Source organism: Danio rerio, chromosome 9 (genome assembly GCF_052040795.2).
Source record: "Danio rerio strain M-AB ecotype USA chromosome 9, GRCz13ab, whole genome shotgun sequence".
Lineage (NCBI taxonomy): Eukaryota > Metazoa > Chordata > Actinopteri > Cypriniformes > Danionidae > Danio > Danio rerio.
The window spans coordinates 6,682,501-6,703,020 of record NC_141029.1 but is presented as its reverse complement, the minus strand read 5'-3'; the positions used below and the strand labels follow the sequence as shown (position 1 = coordinate 6,703,020).

At 38.8% G+C, this 20,520-nt stretch overlaps 2 protein-coding genes and 1 long non-coding RNA gene across 4 annotated transcripts in view; 2 read left to right on the top strand and 1 right to left on the bottom strand.

Annotated features, from left to right (window-relative positions):
• Positions 1 to 15,459, top strand: part of nck2a (NCK adaptor protein 2a) — a 104,407-nt gene extending 88,948 nt beyond the window's left edge. For both annotated transcript variants that reach the window (XM_087266252.1, NM_200997.1), the window contains 2 exon segments: positions 10,238 to 11,028; positions 14,036 to 15,459. In XM_087266252.1, coding sequence (XP_087122378.1) covers positions 10,238 to 11,028; positions 14,036 to 14,230 — 986 coding nt within the window. In that variant the 3' untranslated portion in view covers positions 14,231 to 15,459.
• Positions 1 to 20,520, bottom strand: part of LOC147842240 (uncharacterized) — a 1,176,585-nt gene that overhangs the window by 266,156 nt on the left and 889,909 nt on the right. The window lies entirely within an intron of this gene.
• The window catches only part of LOC141376058 (otospiralin), a 6,992-nt gene continuing 3,797 nt past the window's right edge, over positions 17,326 to 20,520 (top strand). The window contains exons 1-2 of the mRNA XM_087267481.1: positions 17,326 to 17,461; positions 20,019 to 20,092. Of these exons, the coding sequence (XP_087123607.1) occupies positions 20,026 to 20,092 (67 nt within the window). The 5' untranslated portion in view covers positions 17,326 to 17,461; positions 20,019 to 20,025. The remainder of the gene's footprint in view (positions 17,462 to 20,018; positions 20,093 to 20,520) is intronic.

Sequence of the window (20,520 nt, the reverse complement as noted above, 5' to 3'; positions counted from 1 at the left end):
GTATATTTATTCATTAATTTTCTTGTCGGCTTAGTCCCTTTATCAATCCGGGGTCGCCACAGCGGAATGAACCGCCAACTTATCCAGCAAGTTTTTACGCAGCGGACGCCCTTCCAGCCGCAACCCATCTCTGGGAAACATCCACACACACATTCACACACACACTCATCCACTATGGACAATTTAGCCTACCCAATTCACCTGTACCACATGTCTTTGGATTGTGGGGCAAACCGGAGCACCTGGAGGAAACCCAGGCGAAGGCAGGGAGAACATGCAAACTCCTATTCTCGTATATGAGGAGTTAATTGAATGAAGGGATATATGGGTAATCATTTAGTGTGGAGTTTAATGGGCAGAATAATGGTGGCGCCATTATTGCAGCGTTGATGGTTGGATGATTTTGCCTGTTAACAAGTCAAGTTTTATATTGGAGAGAAGACATAGGTAAACTGTAGGTGGAAAGGTTAAGGAGAAAGGGGTCATTGTTTTCAGGAAATGTGAGTTAATGTGCAGTTATTTGACCGTCTTGTAAATGAATTAAGGGAAAGACGAATCAGAGCTTGTAGGTATGCAGTTTTGAAAGTGCCTTTGTCGAATAGTGTATGAATATTCATATATGATTGTGTTGGAATTGCCAAAAGGGAGTTTTCGTTATTGTATAACTTGCAGCCGGTTTGCGTGCTGTGTTTTTTTGTCACTTGAGATGATCCAGCTCTTTAAATCTCTTCTGGTCAAGTCAACGGCTTCATCTCTCTCTGGGACTTTTGAAACGAGGTTTCGCATTGTGTCATCACAAAGACTACTTGCATGCTGCTTTTATAGAATTTTCTATCTTCATTCTCTGTCTTTTAAAACCTTCTTAGGCATTCCTATCACGTATTTGTCACTGGTGGTGGGACGTGCTTCTATTTCTAGATTTCCCAGAAGGTCTTTGTTCTGTTTGTGTTGTAGTGTTCATTCCCTGTCAGCTTCAGCCTCAGATTTACACACCACTTCCAGCCAACACTCTCTCAGTTCTAGAAGAAGGAGAAAGTTTTTGCTGATTACAACTGGAAGATTGACTGTTAAACCTGTTTTTGCCATCCAGGTCTCTCCTTTATTGTAATGTTTTGACAATTACCTAGGCCTCAAGTTAAAACTAAAGGCTATTTAATGGTCTGCTGTAGCCTTCACGCGGTTGCATAGCCCTTGCTGTGACTGACAAACCTCTCAAAAAATGTATCTACATGTCGCAACAACGCGGAGTCCAAGCTGTATGATTGGTCAGCTCGGTATCGCTGATTGATCGGCTTTTTAGCTGTGATGAGTATGGGCGGTGCTGAGAGCCGCGAGCCCGATTGAGCGACTGCTTTTAAGTGTAGAGTTCTGTGAAGGACCTCCAGATCAAAACTTTTATTTTGCGTTTACCTTACTATTAAAGTTGCTGCACGTACGCCGGTTACTGCCCCAGAATAAGCGAGTTTGAGCTACTTGCACTCTAAGGTTGCATTCAGAAAAAGCAAAACACCAGCCACACCTACTGCCAGCTAGCTTTTCTAAAGTGTTACTGCAGAGCAACACAAACAGCACACAGAAGTATAAATGCACAGCTATGTGTAAGGCATGTACTTGAGATGCGTCGAGTCACGGTAATCACTCGAAGCTGAAGTATTAACTAGCCTTAAAGGGGTACTCCCTCTAGCCATGCTTTCATTGAACTGAGCCAAAGCTTGTCCATTTCATGAAGGCATCAGCTGACGTGCAGCAAGAAGTTTGCATCTTTAATGAACTGACAGGTCACATTCATTAAAAAGCTAGCTCTCTGCAACTCTCACATGGTTGCCCTCTGAAGCTAAGCAGGGCTGTGCCTGGTCAGTACCTGGATGGGAGACCACATGGGAAAGCTAGGTTGCTACTAAAAGTGGTGTTATTTAGGCCAGCAGGGGGTGCTCAACTTGTGGTCTGTGTGGTTCCTAACGCCCCAGTATAGTGAAGGGGTCTCTATACTGCTCAGTAAGTGCCGTCTTTTGGATGAGACGTTAAACTGAGGTCTTGACTCTCTGTGGTCGTTAAAACCCTTCGAAAAGAGTAAGGGTTTAACCCCAGCGTCCTGGTCTCTGTCCATTATGGCCTCCTTACACTGATGGTCTCCTTACACCCATATAATAATTGGCTTCATCACTCTGTCTCCTCTCCACCAATCAGCTGGTGTGTGGTGTGCGGTCTAGCGCAATATGGTTGCCGTCACGTCATCCAGATGGATGCTCCACACTAGTGGTGGATGAGGAGACTCTCCCCCAATATGTAAGACACGTTTAGTGTCCAGAAAATGCCATATAAATGTAAGAAACTTTTATTATTGCTATTATTATTATTATTATTAATAAATCCATATGAAAAATGAAGTCCCCTCCTTAGTTTCAGGCTTGGGGTCAAGAGCCCAACTGAATCATCCGCTGGCACACTTGTCTAACGAACCAGACAATGAGGATCAAATGCTCCATGACATGCTTGGCATAGTCTAGTGTGAGTATACCTTTAATGTCCAGATTTACCTTACCTTAGTATTTCCATTAAACATTAGACAGTATCAAACAAACGTGAGTTCACTTTTAGTCCTGATCAAACTTGCCTACCTATCTTTCTGTTTTTAGTCCTTTATCTAATCCTGAAAACTTTAATTAACTTACGCCGTTGTGTTTGATTAGGGTTGCAGCTAAACCCTTTAGGAAAGAAGATTTATCTTCTTGCCCAGCCCTGGTTTAACCAAACTTTCTGACATTATTTTAAAATATGTTAATTTCATACTAGTCTTATAGCTCAGTGTAACCCCTCCTCTAAAATCATCAAAGCATCGGTACAGACACCTACTTTTGTTGAAAGGTTAATTTAAGAAACACATATCATAATTGATCATTGCTTGTCATTTTTCTGAGTAGTCCATCCCACTTTCCTTACTGCAAAGGGTAACTGTTTTAGTTTGAGATGAAGAATGATTTCAGGTTAATTCTCATGTCAGAAAGCCTTTGGCAGAGGTATTTTCAGCCTCATGTGCAGTGTAGTGTGAGACTGGCATCCCTAGGGGAGGTACCTGTTAAGAGTACTTCAGTAGCCAGAGACCCAGGAATTGAGGTCTGATGGAAACTGTTACTTTTTTTGCCTTCACACTTTAGTTACAGCCTATACATGCAATTCGCATGTAGTGTGTGTATGTGCAGGTTATGTGGTTTACAAGGACACAATACTGTATAAAGACCAAAGACTATATAATACACATTACATGCCACTTATATAGTTTTGAATTGGGAAAAGAGTAACAGTCAATATGGCAGTTAAACCCCTACATACTACAGTAGTACTCTCCAGGGGAGAAGTCAGACCAGACATGTGCTTTTACAACAGGTTTTGTGGTCAACAAACACTCTTGAATCTCTGCAAATGCTTGCTTCACAGACACGAGAAATATATCCAAATAAAGCTTGAAATCTCTACTTTTAAATGAACCAACTACACCTGAAAACAAAAGTTTTTTTTTGAATGTGAGGTACAGTCCGTCTTGTCAAACGCCCCACAAACTAGTAAACAAATAGTCACAGTAATTTCTGGAGGAGATTCACCATCAAGACCAAGGTGTGAACTACTTCGGAAGACCAGCGTGATCTGACAAAGCATTATCCAGAGGTTGATAATGCGTAACACTGTCAAAAATGAGGTCGGTGTCGTGATCTCGTTCTTTTGAACCTGAAAAAATGCAGATTTTGTTTGATTCTAATGTTTAGAAACTGAACTTATTAGACAGTTGTTTCTTAATTCTATTGGTAAGTGAATTTGTAATGTAATTGTTAGCTTGGCAAACAGTTTTGAAGAATTCCACGTTTTCCCATTCAGACAGAATAACCGAGCATACTGCCTGAGAGGTGTTTTAAAGATGGCCGCCGAGTGAAATGACTTGCCTAAAATGGACTTTACTACCTACACAAGTATGAGCTAGTTGTACTCTATTAAAGTGGTTTATGAGGACATCCTTGTGTCCTCATAATTCAAAAACACTAAAAATCATCCTTAAGGACTTTTACCTACACATTTTACAACAGGTTTCATTCAATTCATTTCATCTTTGTTTCTATAGAGCTTTTACAATGTAGATTGTGTCAAAGCAGCTTCACATAGAAGATTATAGTAAGTTGAAACAGTGTCAGTTCAGTTTAGTTCAGTGTGGTTTAATATTTACTGCTGAGAGTTCAAACACTGAAGAGCAAATCCATCGATGCGCAGCTCCACAGGTCCCGAACCTTGCAAGCTAGTGGTGACAGAGGCATGGAAAAAACTCAACCAATTTGTTAAAGTGAAGAATTAATAAACCTCTAGAGAAACCGGGCTCAGTTGGGCACGACCATTTCTCCTATGGCCTAACGTCCTGTGCAGAGCTGCAGTCTAATCGCTGGAGAGCGCTGAACGTTCATCGTGGAGAAGCTGCAGGTGGGAGAGGTCACGCGCTGGTGTACAGGCTGGTCCTACAGGATCAGTGCAAAGACTCGTCTGTCACTATAGGGACTTACAAGGATCAGTATTATGCTCTCCACTTCTCCATGATCACCACGGCAGCTGCTCAGGATACGGCCTGGTCCAGGATCATGGAACATAAAAAATAAAAACAATAAATAAGAAACTAACATAAGTGCAGATGCCGTTTAAATTATAATGTTTTAGGGAGGTGTTCCCGGCTCTGGTTGCCCTAAATAATGCAGACTAAAAGGATTTAGATTTCAACAGTATTTGTGCTTTATGTGCATGCTAATGCAAACTGACAAGGTGTGTCTGCTTTCTGAACTATGCTAGGAAGGCTGTTCCAGAGTTTATGTGCCAGAAATGAGATGGATCTACCGCCTACAGTTGATTTTGAAATTCTGGCAATAATCAGTTGTCAAGAATTGTTTGAGCGTAGTGGATAGGATGTGTGTTTTTGGTATAGAGATAAGAGGGTTAAGGACATAGAAATATTTTTTTTGAACGTTAGAAAATACAATATGAAAAGTCCTTGTAAACCATATATACAAGTGTGTGTGTGTGTGTGTGTGTGTGTGTGTGTGTGTGTGTTGCATGCTGCTTTTGGTTGTTTACAAGGACAGGAATGTGTATAATAACATGGATATGACATGGGTATTACATAGAGGTGGATTATGAGGACATGCCTTATGTCCTTCTGATTCAAAATGCTTACAAATCAAAGTAAATGGCATCAGATGATATTCAAAGTTTTCCAGAGGTTTACTGTGAGGGTGTGGCGGGGGCATGCATGAATAATTGTGTGAAAGCTTTATTTGACAGAATTTTAGAGTATTCTGACAGACGTCAAGTGTTCCCTTGCATCCCCATGACTCCATTATTCACCGCATGATTTCTTACCAATTTGACTACTCTTTCTCCTGTCAGATCACGTCAGATTTAGTTTATTTCAAACTTCTCGTCCTGTTGTAACTCCCCATGTTTTATCAGTATGAAGCAGCTTCAATATACTCCCCTGTTTCCTGGAGGCCCTTTCCTCTTGAGTTTCTTATAGACAGTTGGGGTTCAGAATCTGTAAAGAGCTACTAGGCCTCATCTCAATTTCCACACCTCGATATACTTTCGATGTGTTCTATTCATAGTGGTGCACACTGAGCGTGCACATGCACACGCAGGAAGCTTCTGGTTGTGTGCTTTGTGTGGCCACATGGGATCCGCAGAGGAGACAGGAATATTGGAGGTGGCAGATTTCCTCTGTTACCTGGGAACAAGTGAGAGGGCTTATTTTTGGCTGCCTGTCAAGGCATTGAGATCAATACCGGGGTCCTGCTAAGAATATGACAGGGTACTTGTCTGTTTCAATGGCATTTAGAGAATAAATGTTTACTTGTACACAGATAACTGTCAAGTATTCAGCTTATTATAAAACCCCAAGTGTTTTCCCCTTAAAAATTTGCACAAGACATACACACATTAAATAAGCCAATGCAAAGCTTAATGGTTAAAGAAGCTTACACTACATGCAGAACCACAATTAAGTAATAAGAAACAACCAGTGTGTACTGATCTGGTTTGTGACATCCACACACTTGTTAACACACATTTTTTTGTGGAAAATCAGACTTGTTAAACTTGCAGACTTGTCGTTACCAATAGCCTAGTGGTATTGTGTGTAAAAATAGTTGAAAAAATGTACGATTTTGAATAATGTACTGTGAAAAATATTTATTGTTTTTTTTTTTTAGAGTGAATGTTTTTAAAGAACCAACAGCAAACAAATACTGGATGCAGAAATACAAAAATGTAAAAGCAAATGAAATATGGGGAAACATGAAAGGAAGGCATGTAGAAACAAAATTCGAATGTCTAGAATTTTTTATAAGGCACAAAGCAATCTTTTCTGATGTAATTTTTAACAAGATGGGGATGGAACAAAGTGGAATGTGTAAAGTATGTCAAAAAGAAGAAGAAGGTTTTTTACACATGTTTTTATATTGTCAAGAATTGGAAGGTTTTTTTAAAGATTGTAAAGTTTTAATTAAACGACTACTTGGAGACTGGGATGAAATTGAAACAGAACGGAGCAGAGTAGTAATGTTGGGATGGAATAAGAAAAATTAAAATAAGAAAATAGAAAACCTATGTATAATGTTGATGAAAAATGCAATGTGGGAAAGGAGAACTGTGGCAAAAAACGAGAACATGGAGATGGATGTATGGGGGATTTTAAGGAGGAAAATGGAAAGATATGTGGAAAAACTGTATGTATATTATAAAATTGAGAACATTTTGAGTGAGCTGTACAAAATTCTGACGGACAAAGCTTGTCAAGTTTTTAAAGAAATGAACTGGAAAGTACCACAGTTTTAATGTTTTGAATATGAAATGATCTTTACTGTCTGTTTTATTATGTTTTACCGTATAAGATTGTAATTAAAATTATTTCAATAAAAAAAAAAGTGGTACTGTGTGCCGACATATTGCACTGACATGCTAACGGCGACCCAAGTTCGATTCCCAGCTCGAGGTCTTTTGCCGATCCTTTCCCTTTCTCTGCTCCCAATGATTTCCTGTCTGAAATATATACTGTCCTATCATAATAAATAAAAAAACTCTTAAAAATAATAAAAAATCAATAAATAAAACTTGCAGACTTGTGATAGACTCATTTAAGCCTCCTCTTGTCACTGTAAGAGGCTCCTGTAGGCTCATTCACTTCTTGAAGACGCTGTTTGACTGCAGAACAACCAACATGTCTAAATAAAGAAATTCAGCTTGAAACGAGTCTCCAGGACTGCGTTCTCATGTTTCCAACATCTGTGCATTTATAAGACTGAATTTTCTACTCTCAAGCCAGTTCTGTCTCTAAGGTTATGTATTTTTTTTTTGTTGGATAACCAGATTAGAGTAATCCTGTTTTTCTTTAAAGCTGAATGTGAAACTCTTCAATCCTTAATCTCTCCTTTTCTTCCACGGTTCCCAATGCAGCCTCAGGACTCTAGTGTTTATTTCTTTTTCGCTTTCCAACACAGTCAGATCACTAGTCTTGAGTAGATCAGCTTCGCTTTACACAGAAGCAGCGGCAATCTTCTGCAGTACGATAATGCTTTAAGACATCAGGGAATTTAAGGGTACTTTGTAGTATCTGGTTCATTAGATAGTAAGAATGGGAGTTTCAACAGAATTAAAAGAGGAAGCGTTTGAGTTCCGTGCAACTTGCATTAACAATCCATTAACCATTAAGACATTTAGCTCAATAAACAACTAAGTAGCTGTTTATTAGTAGTTAATGTAGTAGTTTTTTATGGACAGTGTTAGGCATGTAAAATAAAAACAGTCAGTATCATAATAGACAAGTAATAAGCTGGTAGTGTGAATTGTTAATTCAACTTAATTTTTTTATCGTAATCATAGGTCAATACCGTGATAATACTGTAAGTCATCATTAACTAGCTTCAAATCAAAAATTTAGACCAGCAGAAGCCCAGAAAAAAAATCTTGGTGTATACTGGCTCTAATATTTCCAAACAAGATGATGATCGGCCATTGGGCTTCGTCAGGCTAATAAACGCCGGCTCTCATTAGGTTAACATTGGATTGCATTGACCTGGTTCGGCAGTAGCATCGGCCATTGCCTGAAGAGATCGCTCTGACTGGTTATTTAGCAACAAATCAGAGTACGATTGTGACGTAGAAAGTAAACAGGTCAGATCAAGAAGGAACACAAAGCGGCAGCCAGCTGTCTATAATTCTCAAATATTTGCAAACAATATGAATTATTAGACAGACATATTTGCAGGAGGAAATGATTTTGTGGTGAGCGAGAATTACTGTGATAATGGCACTGAACGCTGCTTTGTTTGTAATGTAATATCATGTGTATTTATATAGCGCATTTATTGTGTATAGCCACAAATCCGAAGCGCTTCACTATCATGAGGGGCGTCTCTCCACACCACCACTAGTGTGCAGCATCCACTTGGATGATGCGATGGCAGCCACAGGACAACAGCGCCAGTGCGCTCACAACACACCAGCTATTGGTGGAGTGGAGAGACAGTGATAGAGCCAATTCGATGTATGGGAGTGATTGGGAGGCCATGATTGCAAGGGCCGATTGAGGGACTTTGGCCAAGACACCAGGGATACACCCCTGCACTTTACGAGAAGTGCCATGGGATTTTTAATGACCACAGAAAGTCAGGACCTCGGTTTAACGCCTCCTCCGAAAGACGGCGCCCACTGACAGTATAGTGTCCCCTTCACTTTTACTGGGGCATTAGGACTCACACAGACCACAGGTTGAGCGCCCCCTCCTGGCCTCTTTAACTAAACTTCTAACAGCAACCTAGTTTTCCCATGTGGTCTCCCATCCAGGTACTGACCAGGCACAGCCCTGCTTAGCTTCAGTGAGTAACTGTCTTGGGCTGCAGGGTGATATATGCTTTGGACGTGGGTAGGGTTGTAACGGTATGAATTTTTTACGGTATGATAATCGTCTAAAACAATACCACGGTTTGACGGTTTCGCGGTATACGGTATGTTACAAAAGTTACAAAATAATAGAACAGTGAAGCAAATTTGACTTTTTCCAAATAATATATTTTTAGTTACTATAAACAACACCACTTACAATGAACAAATAAAAATAAGAAAATAATAAATAATGTGTCAAAGTCCAAATAAAGTCCAAATAAACATGGTGCAAATCCTCAGTAAAAAAATAGATATAAATATTTACTATACTATAAATAGTTACATAACGAAACTAGATTCAATATGAAACATCCTTAGGTTTTATGTGCCAGCATGGATATGGTTGTCTGTGGATATGGATTTGGATATGGTTGTCTGCAATGCAGAACTTTTTTTTTTTTTTGCGTTTTATTTAGCCGCGCATAAATGTATGCCTTTCTCTCATTCCGTGTTGTTCAAAAAGCTTGGTCCACAAACAAAAGCGAAACCTATGCTTATTGGTTGTGATATAGCGAGTTTGAACCAATCTGGGCATGGAGGAGGGACAATGCATGAATATATCATGTCTGGTTTGTCCGGAGACACAGTGACGAGCGTTTCTTTGTCAAATCAGCGTTGGCACATTTTGATGACGTAACCGCACTGATTCCGGAGCCTCTGAAAGTCCGCGAATGTTATGTGATACAGCAATGGAAAGCTGAGATTCTCTTCTTTATGCCAATCTTTGAATTGTATGAATCGGATCAGCGGATCAAAAGTTATTAAACATTTAAGAGCAATACTTATTTTTAGCCGCGGGCAGCTGTCTCGGTCTTTAAGGGTTAAAACCGTTGATATGCAATTGTTCATGGTATGATAATCGTGCACGTTCAAATCGTGGTAAACCGTCATACCGGTATATTGTTACAACCCTAGACGTGGGCATGGGAAGATCCAGTTTCTGCTTTGCACAAGAAAACAGACTAATGCCACCCACGGGTGTGGAAAAACACATCCTCTTATGCAGGCGCAGAATGTAAACTCTCACTTCAGTTGGCTTTTTGGTGCGTTCACATGCAGCTTTTTGGTCCAGACAGGGCCAGATGTGAGCCAACGCGAGGCAACAACACAGTTGGGTTTCAACTAGTTGTTAGTTACTTATTGTTTGGCATCGGCTTGGTGTGTCCCGGCTTGATTTAACGATCTGTTAATCATCTAATGAACTAATCATTTCTAGTTTACATTAAATTGCTAGCTTTCTACTTACTGTTGTGCTTCTGTTTGTTCCTCTCAGGACTGGGCAAAACGAAAAGGAAGACCAGTGCTCGTGATCCATCTCCCACACCCAGCACAGAAGCAGAATATCCATCCAATGGCAGCGCAGGAGGAGGCGGAGGGGGCGGAGCTGAACGAATTTATGACTTGAACATTCCAGCATTGGTGAAGTTCTCTTACGCAGCCGAGCGGGACGATGAACTCAACCTCGTCAAAGGGGAGAGGGTGGTCGTCATGGAGAAGTGCAGCGATGGCTGGTGGAGGGGTAGCCATGCTGGCCGTGTCGGCTGGTTCCCGTCTAACTACGTCCAAGAGGAGGTGGGATACACGGACAACGATGGGGTGTTCGGGGACACCGTGGGGGGGTTCCGGTCGTTGAAGGTGGGGCAAGGTGCAGCAATGGCCAACGGCCGGCCGGGGGGCTCTGGGAGCTCCGTTCTGCATGTGGTTCAGACTCTGTACCCCTTCAGCTCAGTCACAGAGGAGGAACTAAACTTTGAGAAGGGTGAGACTATGGAGGTTTTGGAAAAGCCCGAGAATGACCCGGAGTGGTGGAGGTGTAAAAACAGCCGCGGAATAGTAGGCCTTGTGCCTAAGAACTATGTGGTAGTGCTCGATGACGGGCCGGTAGCAAAGAGCTTAGGGTCAAGTCATGGATCCCCTCACATCAGTCACACAGTGCCCTCGCGTGTAGGAAAATTTGCTGGAAAGGGCTGGTACTATGGTAATGTGACACGGCACCATGCAGAGTGTGCGCTTAATGAGAGAGGAGTGGAAGGAGACTTCCTCATACGGGACAGTGAGTCGTCGGTAAGTCTAACTGATTTCTTTCACACACACATTCCGAACTGTTACCCATAGATTCATTTTCTTTCAGCTTAGTCCCTTATTTATCAGGGGCACCACAGCGGAATGAACCACCAACTACTTCAGCATATGTTTTACACAGCGGATGCCCTTCCAGCATACTAATAAACATCCATACATTCACACTTGCACTCATATATTACAGCCAGTTTAGTTCATTCAATTCACCTGTAACGCAGGAATCCCATGCGAACACGTGGAGAACATGCAAACTCCACACAGAAGTGCCAACTGACCCAGCCGGGACTCGCAACCTTCTTGCTGTGAGGTTACAGTGCTAACCACTGAGCCACCGCGCCACCCTTGTTACACGTAGATATTAAGCCTTATTTAGTTATATAAGGTATGGTATGAAACCAAAAAGGGAAGAAACTGCACTAGACAACTGAACCACACAGTGTGAGCCAATTATTTGTGCGGCCCACTGGACAGTGGATCAGTTCACTCGCACAGGACACTGAATGGATTGTGTGAGACCAATTTGGATGGTGCTGAATAAACCATGAAACTTGGACCGCTTATTTGAATTTTTTCGAGACTTTGACTTCTCATAGAGTCCAGTATGATCAAAAATATACATAAACAAAAGATGTAGATTATATATTAATTTCAAATGGAATGCATTTTTTAAAGCAAATTTGCACATATAATTACTGTTATATTACTGTTAGGCCTTTCATGATAATTTTTTTATGATATGATATATTGCACCAGATATATATTGCGATCTACAATATTATTGTCATTTTATGCAATAGAGATGCGCGGATGGGCTATTATTTCATCCACACCCGCATCACAAAACTCATCATCCGTCCGCCATCCATCCGCACTAACATTTTAAAACCGCACCCGCCCGTCATCTGCTGACTGAGCTCTTTATTTGAATGGCTTATTCCTTTTTATTATTAAATGAATGTTTCTTTATTGATTATTAGAAAAAAAGAGAATGACTTTAATGACATGCAGTTAATCCAAACGTGCAAGTCAAATCCAGCATTAATTGACGCTTTGAAGTGACGCTAAACAATACGAGGACGTGTCTTTTCACTTGATTCGATTCCTCGGTCGGTCCTTGAGTCTTTTCCTTGCTTCCTTCCCTCGCATCCTATAGGGGTGGAAAGACGAGGAAAGAAAGCAAGGAAAGGAAACGAGGATACACAAATAAGAAATGAGAAGCACCCCTATAAAGCTCTCAGAATATCAGCAGTGAACTCCGTCTCCAATTGGCGCACAGGGACAAAAATAAATAAATTGCCTAAATTAAACGCACTGTACTGTACAATTTTTTTTATTATTATTGTAGCCTAGAAAACGCATTTTGACACATCATTTCAACATTCAGACGAGAGCGCCTGGCCTCTAATGCGGCCTGCTGCACTGAAGGAGCGCTCGCTCGCAGCACTTGTTGCTGGAATGCATAGAATTCTCTTGGCAAGGTGCTGTAGACGTGGGAATGACTGCCTTGTTTCTCCCAAAAGGAAAGTAGATTTTCCTCTGCTGATCCGTCTATACGGGAGTTTGTAGATGAAGACTTCTGTACTTCATCCAGAATTAGTGTATCCGATTCCTCCTCTCATTCTGTGAAGTCAGTCCTAGGCTTTTTCGTTGGTGCGCCAGCTATGTGTACAAAAACAGTACAACCGCCCACCACCCGCCTGAATTTAATTAAAATATTATTTTTCGTCACATCATCCGCCCGATCCGCGGTTTATCCGCGGATTCCGCGGCTGTAACCGCCATCCGCGCATCTCTATTATGCAACTCATTATATAATGCCTGAATTACAATATATTAGCATCATAATGCAAGTACACTCTTAAAAACACATCATATTTTATTCTTAAAAATATTTAATTTAACTATTTAAATTATAAATTATAGTCATTTTTTTCAGTTCAACAATTAGGCATTGGAATCAGAAAATGCATTTTCTAAATAAATAGTAATAAATGTTAACAAAAAAAGTGCAAGGTAAAAAGTAACAGAGGCTGCGATATCTGCTACCAGACCTATTTCCAGTTGCCAGACACCCACATGAACATATACTAAAGTAATTCACAGTAGGCGAAGCAGTGGCGCAGTAGGTAGTGCTGTCGCCTCACAGTAAGAAGGTCACTGGGTCGCTGGTTCGAGCCTCGGCTCAGTTGGCGTTTCTGTGTGGAGTTTGCATGTTCTCCCTGCGTTCGCCTAGGTTTCCTCCGGGTGCTCCGGTTTCCCCCACAGTCCAAAGACATGCGGTACAGATGAATTGGCTAGGCTAATGTTTCCCAGAGATGGGTTGCGGCTGGAAGTGCATCCGCTGCGTAAAAAACTTGCTGGATAAGTTGGCGGTTCATTCCGCTGTGGCGACCCTGGATTAATAAAGGGACTAAGCCGACAAGAAAATGAATGAATGAATGAATGAATAATTCACAGTAAATACTCTCTAATGTTTTTTAATCATACTAACACTGAAATAGATAGATAGAGATTGTAGCCATTACAGACATTGTAGCCACACCAGCCCATATTACCACACCGACACAGCCCCACCCACGGACACACACAATCATTACTTGTATTGGTGTACAGATGTTAAAATAATATAAACAGTAACATAGTGTATGTAATAGATATTTAAACATTTAGGGCCCTATCATACACCCGGCGCAATGCGGCTCAAGGCGCGACACAATTGTTGTTTGCTAGTTTTAGCTCGGCGCAGGAGTCAGTTTGACGTTTTGCACCACGCAGTTTAAATAGCAAATGCATTTGCGCTCCTGCATGCATTCCTTCTAATAGACAACAACAGGGCAGGCGACATCTATTGTATATATCCATGAGTATCTGTCAGGTGTTGTTTTATTTTAGTCAGTACTGCCATCTGGTGTTTACACATGAGACAGCAGAAGCTACAATGTCCCATTCATTTATTTCTCCATGTCTCTCTCTCTGTTTTACTCCCCAGCCCAGTGACTTCTCCATTTCTCTGAAAGCTGTGGGAAAGAACAAGCACTTCAAGGTGCAGCATCAGGACGGAGTGTACTGCATCGGTCAGCGGCGTTTCAGCAGTATGGATGAGCTTGTAGAGCACTACAAGAAAGCGCCCATCTTTACCAGTGAACAAGGAGACAAACTCTACCTTGTCAAGGCCCTTGGCTAAATCTGACTTTTTTTTCCCTCAACAAGCATTACCTCTTTTCCTCTTTCCTCTATCTTTTTGTTTCCTGCACACTCCTGACATAGGATTCCTTCTTAAGCATTGACATTTCAGATCCCTACATTGCCTCGACTCTTGTAGGGAGCAGTAGCAACTTTAAACAAAGATGTCCGTCCTTGATAACCGTGTCCGATTTTGAAGGTTTATAGGTAAATGATGTAAAGACAATGCCGTTTTCACAGCCACTTTTCGGCTCTTCCTGCTTTCAAGCTGGTTAATCCTCAACCTCAAGCCACATTACATTAGTTTACATTCTTCTGCCCCAAAGAGAATCGCAGTATGTACCTTTGTAGCTCCTGTTCTGATTGGATTCATGTGTGTGATTCTTGATACTGACGGCCTGGAAAAGAACAAAGAGTGATTTTGGTTCCCAACGGATTGCCATTCCATTCACAGGAGAGTTCGTCTGAAGATCACCCAAACATCTCAGTGTGTTTACACTGTCAAAGTAACACATAGGATGACAGTCAGATTTCACCCTGTATTAAATCGGTGCTGTCCCATCCTCTGAGCCTTTACTTTGTTTTTTGCATCTACAGTCCGTCCAGCATTAATAAAAGGAAGTGTTTGGATTTACCTACACAGCTTTCCAGGTATTTCTCCTGGATCCGAGTCACTTCAGGGTTTCTTCAGTATCAGGGTACTTCATAAAGGGAGATCAATGCTGCGGAGACTGGGATAAAGAGTGGAGCTGTAGCTTGTAAGAGAGAGAGAGAGAGGGTAGTTTCAGAGTTTTGAATGTGTGTCCTTTCAACCAAATGTGCCACCCCACTTCCAGTTCTGCTACTATTGATGTCTTATCGCACCTCACCAACTCTGCTCTCAGTAACACACCGTTGATTGTGAACACTAATTCAAGAGTAATACAAACAAACATGTTGATTTTATTTCTTTACGTTATGTTAGTTGCTCTGTTTACCAATAAGCCTGTTGGTCAAGGGGTTTTCAGATTTTTTTTTTTTTAAGTCTATTTGTCTGAATGTTATTGAGCAATGTTATTTAATTCCTCTTTCCACTGTATGTACATATATATATTATATTAAAGAAAAAAAAGATATGGTGCATATATATGAATCGTTTAGATCCAGCATTATGGTACTGTATTGAGGACAGTGTGGTGAGAATTGAAATACTTTTGTTCAATAAAAGTTTTGCAGAATAAGTTAAAAGGACCTTCTGCGTTGTGGCTTTTCTTAACGTGTATATATCACAATAGAACTATGTGGATTTCTATTGTACGGAGAATAATTTTACAAAATGAGTATCATATTTCATCTGTCATGTGTGCAGTTGACCAATAGATGTCGCTAACTGACAGCTCTGGAAAAAGGAGAAATTACAAGGAAACTTTCTGTTTATATATACAGCTCAACTGTATATATATATATATATATATATATATATATATATATATATATATATATATATATATATATATATATATATATATATATATATATGATTAGTAACCTTTTTGAAACTCAAGATGGCAGCATTTATCTTTTCTAGCTAGTTCAGAGAGAGAGAGAGAGAGAGAGAGAGAGAGACGTCAGATGCGCTATTATACCTTGTTTTAGGGACATGTGCTTGCTGTAAAGAAAACACTACAAACCAGCAACTATTAACCATGGTTTCTTGTTTGTTTTGGGATCTCCATTAGGATTTGGTGCAAAAAAATCACAATATGAAAAAAGTAACCATGTAGAAATGTAAATTCTATACAAGTAAAAATGCTGTGTGTGTGTGTGTGTATTTATTTATTAATTTTAATTTATTATTTTTATTAATTTACTTTATTTTTATTGATTTATTTGTTTTATTTATTTATTATTTTTTTCATTAATTTATTTTTTATTTATGTAGTTAGTTATTTTGTATTCATTTATTCATTTTTTATTTCATTTTTATTCATTTATTTAGTTATTTTATTTTTATTAATTAGTTTTTATTTTTATTTATTCATTTGGTTATGTTTATTTATTTTTATTTATTTATTTTATTCATTCATTTATTGATTTTATTTTTATTTATTTAGTTAGTTATTTTATATTCATGTGTTTAGTTATTTTATTTTTATTTATATATTTTTATTTATTTTATTCTTATATATTTATTTATTCTATTATTTCATTGTTATTCATTTATTAAGTTATTTTCTTTTTGTTTATTTATTTAATTTATTTTCATTCATTTATTTTATTTATTTAGTTAGTTATTTTATATTCATTTATTTATTTGTTGACTTATTTATTATATTATTTATTTATTTAGTTATTTTCATTTATTTAGTTAGTTATTTTATATTCATTTTTAAGTTATTTTATTTGTATGTATTTGTATTCATTTATTTATTAATTAATTAATTTAATTTTTTTATTTTAGTTAGTTATTTTATATTCCTTTATTTATTTATTTATTTATTTTATTCTTATTTATTTATTTATTTATTTCATTTTTATTCATTCATTATTTTAGTTTTATTAATTTTAGTTATTTTATTCCTATTTATTTATTTATTTATTTTATTTTTATTCATTTTAAAGAAATGTGCAGAATACAGATTGTGTGTTTTTCTAGTACAAGAAGCTGAACACCCCTGACCTAGAGGACAGCAGATGTTCTGTCCTAAAAATAAACATTTTGTGCAAAAATGCAAATGTCTTCCAATCGAGGAGGTCTGGCAACCCCGTTTTAGGATCAGCTTGTCATCCACCATTTCTGAAAGATCTCTTGTGTTCTTCTGAGTGTTTGTGGCTGATCAAGGTTTGCCACAGTCCTGCTTGTACAGAAGTGTGATGTTCTCTTTGGTCTGTTTGTCAGACAGAATGAACATTGTGCTGATGATTGTGAAGGTGTTCAGTGTCTGTCTGTCTCTCTGTGAACATTTTCACTCCCACCCCTGAAATCTGCCATGTCAATACAAATTTATATAAACTCCAATGACACCGTGACCAGCAAATGTTCACAGGGCCTTTTTCTTCTGCTTTTCTACCTGTCTGTGTAATCGAAAAACCCCTGAAGTAACATGGATGTGTCAAGTCTGGCTTGAAGAGACAATCTAACTGCACCTTTTTTTGGTCAAAATTGAAGTACTCTTGTTATTTGCTGTTCAGATTGAGAAGGACACACACACAAGCTCAGACTTCAGAGTTTTCCTCTGCTTCTAACTTTTAGGTAAGTTTCTTCTCTTTAAACTAGCAGCATTATTTTAGACATCAGTACTTTGATTCATTAATAATGCACCACCTTTTAAATTGTAAAGTGCTTTCTGCATTCTGTGCAGATTTGAAGTGTAAACATTTTTAAACAAGTCAGATGTTAATGTGACTAAACGTTTTCTCTTTTAGGCAAGTCAGAATTATCTGATTAGTTTCTGTTAAGCTTAATAGCAGAATAATGAGAGATATATTTTGAAAATTTGTTTGAACTTTTCTTGAAAGTCAAGTTTACATACAATATGATTATTCTGCCTCTGAAAAAGCTCAGATGATGGTGTCAAGGTTTTAGAAGTTTCTGATTGGCTAATTGACAACATTTGAGTTTATTGGAGGCACAACTGTAGAATAGTATTTAAGAAAAACCTCAAACACACTGCTTCCCTGTGTGACGATATGGGAAAATCAACAAGCCAGAAACAACAACAAAGCCAGATTACAATTTGATAAATTACAGTGCGAAAATTAATATTTTTTGAGACATGTCCTGTGGTCTGATGGAACTAAGATTGAACTTTTTGGCCATAATGACCAGTGTTTGGGGGACAAAGGGAAAAGCTTACAAGCCTAGGAACACCACCCCAACTGTGAGATATGGGGGCGGCAGCATCATGTTGGGGGGCTGTTTTGCTGCAGGAGGAACTGGTCCACTTCACAGCATATGGCATCATAAAAAAAGAACATTATGTAGAAATACTGAAGCAACATCTCAAGACATCAGCCAGGAAATTAAAACTTGGCCACAAATGGGTCTTCCAAATGGACCATGACCCTAAGCACACTGCCAAAATAGTTAAAATGTGCTTTAAGGACAACAGAGTGATTGTTTTGGAGTGGCCATCACAAAGCCTACAACACACTGAACCTAAAAGGTACACTTTTAAATTTGAGTTCATAAAAAAAATACAAAAAGCCCCTCTTTTTTTTAGGAGTTTATTATAACACAGACAACATATACAATTTTTTAAATACTTTTAATAGTGTTTTATGAAAATGGGGTTTTCTTTAAAATGATACCAAATTTTTGTATTTACACCTCTGCATGCGGATTTGGGAAGCTTTTAGATTTGGGTAGGCAAAATCCAGGCGGAAATCCCAAACTAGCACTGGGGTTTAAGAGGTTAGGGTTAGTCGCATTAATTGTCCATAAGTAATGTATTTGTACGTATAATTTGTAACGACTGAAATCATATCACTTTGCTTATACTTTGCTTTCTGTTGAAGGTGCTTAATGTGAGTTTGGATATCATTTTATGCTTTTAAACATATTCGAATTATACAAACGGTGAGCATTTTTCTTATTACATTCGTCACAGAGAACCGCCAACTTTTCCAATTGCCTGTATTTTGCAATGACAACCCTGCTGAAATATTTAGCTTAAACCAGCCTAGGCTGGTTGGCTGGATTTAGCTGGTTGACCAGCCTGGTTTTAGAAGGGTTTTGGCCATTTCCAGGCTAGTTTCCAGTAATTTTCAGCCTGGTCTTAGCTGGTCAGGCTGGAAAATGGCCAGCTAAAACCAGCTTGATCAGCCTGGTTTAAACTGGACATAGCTGGTTTTGGCTGGACACCTAGCCTGGCTAGGCTGGTCAAGCTGGTTTTAGCTGGTCATTTCCCAGCCTGACCAGCTAAGACCAGGCTGGAAATGGCTGGAAACCAGCCTGGAAATGGCCAAAACCCCTCTAAAACCAGCCTGGTCGACCAGCTAAAACCAGCCAACCAGCCTAGGCTGGTTTAAGCTGGATTCTTCTGCATGGAAAATGAGCATTTGTTCATTTAACACAATATACATTTGAAAAAAAAAATCATTATAATTTCAAATCCTCCTGTGATATTAAAATTATTTTTCAAATCATAAGTGCATTACAAGTGTTGTTTAATAAAGAACATTTGAACTGTTTTAATAACCAGTTTCTTATAACTAGTTTGCTTTGTTTTTGCCATGATGACACAACATATTTCACAAGATACTATTATTCATTTTAAAGTGCAATTTAAAGACTTAATTAGTTTAACTAAGCAAATTAGCTTAATTAGGCAATCTATTTGACAACAGTGGTTTGTTCAACACAATCTCACGGCAATTCGTAACTTTTTGATTTGGTGGCTAATTCGTATGAATTCGTATCTAATTCGTACAATATAGTACGATTTGCTCATCCCCCAATGACGGTTGGGTTTAGGGGTGGTGTTAGGTCCCACATCTCCTTTTTAAAATCGTACAATTTTGTACGACTGAACTCGTACAAATAAGCCACTAAACTGGCCAAACGTAAAATACTTAAATTTTCTCATGAGATCAGGCTGAGTTTGTTTTGTAAATTTCACAACAGGTCTGATACCTTTGTAAGCTGTATATTTTGAATGAAAGTGTGTGTACTGTATATTGACAAAACACACGCTTGCTAAGCTGTATTAAATGCTATTTTTATCAATAAATATTAGCTTATTTTACATGTCATCCTTTCCATATATTACTTGCGAGACTGAAAATCCCTGATTCTCTCCTTTGTACAGGGTGCAGATGATGTCTCATATCCGAGTGTTTCTGCTTCTCTGCACGTTCCTGCTGATCTTCTTCTGTGCAGCAGGTACTGTAACATCTCCATTCACTTGTCTGCTGGTGTGATTAGATCTACTCAAGTATTTACTCTATTATTGTTTCTAGCCTGTTTCGGCTTTAGCACCGCCAGATTAAACAGACTAAAAATCCATTAACACCACCGAACTAAACTGTCCAAACATTTGTCTGGTGAGTTTGGCGCAGTCTAGCATTTTGGGAGATAATTACACAGGCCTTTCGCCAATGAAGATTTTCAAAATGAACTGTAAAACGGATTGAATGTCATGTAAAAGTGCTATATGAATGTGTTCTCTGTCCTTGAGTATTCTTGTTTGGTAGTTGGTAGAAACGGGGAACATAACTTCCTTCAGATGTAGGTTATTCCTGTGGACCTTATTGATTTGCTTACCGAGGGTCTTAAATATTTGAAATTCTCAAACATCTCATATTTTGTGT